Raw genomic sequence first — 3,451 nt, 5'->3', positions numbered from 1 at the left:
TTCAGTATAAGACAGCTTCCTATGTTAGCTCAGGGCGCAATCTTAAAGAGTGCGCTCCAGTTCACAGCTGGTGCGCACTGTTGCAAATGTGCCATAAGGCATGTTTGCAGGCCTTAGTGCCAGTGGAGCATCGGTGCTAGCCCAGCATTGGCCAACACTGGGCTAGCACCAGTGGAGCACCGGACCTCTGCTGCTCAGTGGTCACGCGGACTACCAGGCAGCAGAGAGGTAGGTGGGGGCTTGGGGGGAGGCAGGGAGGAGGTGTTCCAGGGCAGGGGAGGTGGGGAGAGGGTGAGGAGGAGGCGTGGGCAGGTGAGGGAGCAGGGCGGGAGGGAGATTGGACCGATGGAGCTTAGCCAATTGAAAGGCTTACTTTGAGGGGCATGTTGGGGGAAGCAGTTTGCTGAGCTGCCCCCCTCCCAGCCTGCTGCTGCCAGAGCCTCTTCAACCACTGTTCCAATTCTCTACCCACTTGCTGAGACTAAGCAGGAAGAGGATCAAGGCAATGACGGCCCACTGCTACGGGAAGAAAGAAAGCGGGAAAAGGCTACTTCTGCTGCCAATACTTCCTCAATCTCTCTGCTCAATCAGCAGGGAGCAACCAAGAGGGCAAGGAAAGGCAGATCATGGTCACCTGGAGGCCCCTCAGGCCATACCTTCTGCTCTGGATCACTGCCTTCTTTGTCCCTGAGATCCTGTTTGAAACAAGTGGATGAGCAGACCATGCTGGGACTTTGCAGAAGGAGATGACAATCCAGAGGATGTAAGGGGATGGGCCCTGGATCACCACATTGGATCTATCCTTGTTCACTTGGTTGCTCCTGGTGGCAGCATTGGCGGTGGTGGTGGGGAAACACATGTTAATGTTTCTTTAAAAATATTGTTGGGTTGGGTGGCAGAATTGGACTGCCTCAGGCAGCATCCCACCTTCAGCTAGGCCCAAGTAAGTTGCCTTGGGATCTATGATGGGAAAATGGTGAGATATATGTTAAAAAATAATGTTCTTTTACACAAACTGTTTTATTCAATATTTTAGATATAGTGGCTACAGGCACTGATTTTGGTTTAAAATCAGCCAAGTCTCTTTGGCCCTCCTTATACTCTAACTGAGGAAGAAAAATATTTTTTGCCCATTTTCATCAAACTGGCTTTTACCTCTTTATTCCTTAGGCTATAGATAATTGGATTTAACATGGGTGTGACAATGCAGTACAGGGAAGAAACTAAAGTATCTATATCCAGGGAATATCCTGAACTTGGCCTGTTATAATTGAAGTTGGCAGTACCATAGAATATGATCACCACAATCAGGTGTGAAGCACAGGTGGAGAAAGCCTTGGCCCTTCCCTTGGAGGAACTGATCTTCAGGATAGCACTGATGATACGGACATAGGAAACCAGAGTAAAAAGGCAGGGGCTCAGTCCTATCAAGGCACTAGCAAGATGGAGCACAACTTCATTGATGTAGATGTCTGAGCAAGAGAGCTTCAACAACAAGGGCACATCGCAGAAGAAGTGGCTGAGCTGATCAGACTTGCAAATGGTTAAGGAAGATGTAAGGAGAGTGTGCACCAGTGAGTTGGTCAAGCCACACAGCCAAGAGAACACTGCCAGCTTCATGCAAACACTTTTGCTCATGATGCTGGTGTAATGCAAGGGGCTACAGATTGCCACAAATCGGTCATATGCCATGACAGCCAACAGCACACATTCTGTTCCTGCACAGGTAATGAGGAAGAACAGCTGGGAAATGCATCCTGCATACGAGATGGTTTTACTTGGTCGGAAGAAGTTAGCCAGCATAACAGGGACAGTTGCAGAGGTATAGAAGATGTCTAGAAATGACAAGATGCTCAGGAAATAGTACATGGGTGTGTGAAGTGCTGGATCTGTTCTGATTAAGGTTAGTATCAGTGCATTACCTACTACAGTTATTGTGTAGATGGCTAAGAATACTAAGAAGAATAAAACCTGGAGATCAGGATGGTTTGAAAAGCCCAGGAAAACAAACTCCTCTATGAAGCTTCGGTTTTCCATCTACTCCAAGCTGTTTCTAAAAAAGAAAGGAATAACTGGCCAGGGATAAAAGAATGAACAGCATGTACAAGAAACAGAACATACAGTTGTACAGTTTACAAATTACTCCAACAAGGTTAACATTAGTATTGGTGTCTTGAATTCAAATGAATACCAGATACCATCTTCCTGCAGAATTAACCCCATGAATATATATTCAATGACAGGGGTGTTTATAGAGTTTATATATTATGTCTTGTGGAATATTCCCCAGTCTGCCCGCATCCTCCATTGTTGATAACCTGAGAGCACAATCCTAAGATTCTGCTGGGCTGGCATAAGTCTCTTATGCCAGCTTGGGAGTGTCACAAACATGCCATAAGGCATGTTTGCACCTCCTTCAGAGTCAGCTGGGCAGGTGCACAAATGTGCACTGGCCTAAGGAGGCCAGATCCAGCCTCCACAGCGACGCAGATGGGTAAGTTTGCACCGGCAGCGAGCCGCCAGCATGGGGCTTTGGGGATGGTGGAGGGAGGGTGTTCTGTGTGTGTGTGGGGGTGGTGGTGGCCGGCAGGCCAAGTCTACCTTTGGATAACAAAGTTTTACATTTTTCAGTTACAATGTATTTCCCAAATCTTTTATATTTAACAGCACATTTGCTCTATTTTTTTTTTCCAGGGCATGGTCTGAGGGTACAGGATTTAACATTTTGAGTTATGGAGGTCTAGGGCTGATCAGTGCCTAGTTGCAGTGGTGGCATCAAGGGTGTACCAGGTGGAGCACTGGCCCAAACCCATGAGGCAACCTATGACTGATCCCCAGTATCCAGGGATAGCAGCAACCAGGAAGGTGGATGGGCCTCAGCCCCACAACAACCCTGCACTAGCACTGCATAGATGGGGGATTGCCTAAGAACAACAAAAGCAGCACCTGAAGTTCCAGGGAAAAAAAGTTGGGCTATAAATGCAACATACACAACATAGAAATTATATGTTATTTTGTATTGTATAATATTGCTACTTACTGATACCCTTTCAGAAGACAAATCCCCAAAATGTTCTAGTCCTTCATATGAGAGTTTCTCTGCAGCTATGATTATTCTTGCTGGTTTTCTCCCAATTTAATATTTTACATAATTCCATAATTCCATTTTTTAAGGCTGCAACACTAGGCACACTTGCCTGGGAGTAAGCCCCATTGAACCTAGTGTGACTTACTTCTGAATAAGCTTATACAGAATTGTGCTTGAAATAAATAAAAAGTGCACACTTAGAACTGAAATGCCCAGGTCTTTTCTCTATGATAGCAGTTACTCATGTTCACTGACTCAGTACTGCTGAAGACTGGGGGGGCTTGGCCAAAGCAATTCTTCCAAATCTAAAATCTCTGGTGAGATTTACTCCTGGCCACTGTTCAAGCTGTGTATGCCTGAACC

At 46.2% G+C, this 3,451-nt stretch overlaps 1 protein-coding gene across 1 annotated transcript; it reads right to left on the bottom strand.

Moving 5' to 3' along the window:
* Nucleotides 1-1,095: 1,095 nt before the first annotated feature.
* LOC136645025 (olfactory receptor 5V1-like) lies at nt 1,096-2,040 on the bottom strand. Its single transcript, XM_066621284.1, has one exon. It carries the CDS (start codon nt 2,035-2,037, stop codon nt 1,096-1,098), a length of 942 nt encoding a protein of 313 aa, XP_066477381.1. The 5' UTR covers nt 2,038-2,040.
* Nucleotides 2,041-3,451: the final 1,411 nt, after the last annotated feature.

Source organism: Tiliqua scincoides, chromosome 3 (assembly GCF_035046505.1).
Source record: "Tiliqua scincoides isolate rTilSci1 chromosome 3, rTilSci1.hap2, whole genome shotgun sequence".
Taxonomy (NCBI): Eukaryota; Metazoa; Chordata; class Lepidosauria; order Squamata; family Scincidae; genus Tiliqua; species Tiliqua scincoides.
Note: the sequence above shows the minus strand (reverse complement) of the source record. Positions and strands in the feature narration are given on the sequence as shown.

Coding starts and splice junctions, on each gene's coding strand:
- LOC136645025 (XM_066621284.1), bottom strand. CDS start 2,037: ATGGAAAACCGAAGCTTCATAGAGGAGTTTGTTTTCCTGGGCTTTTCA.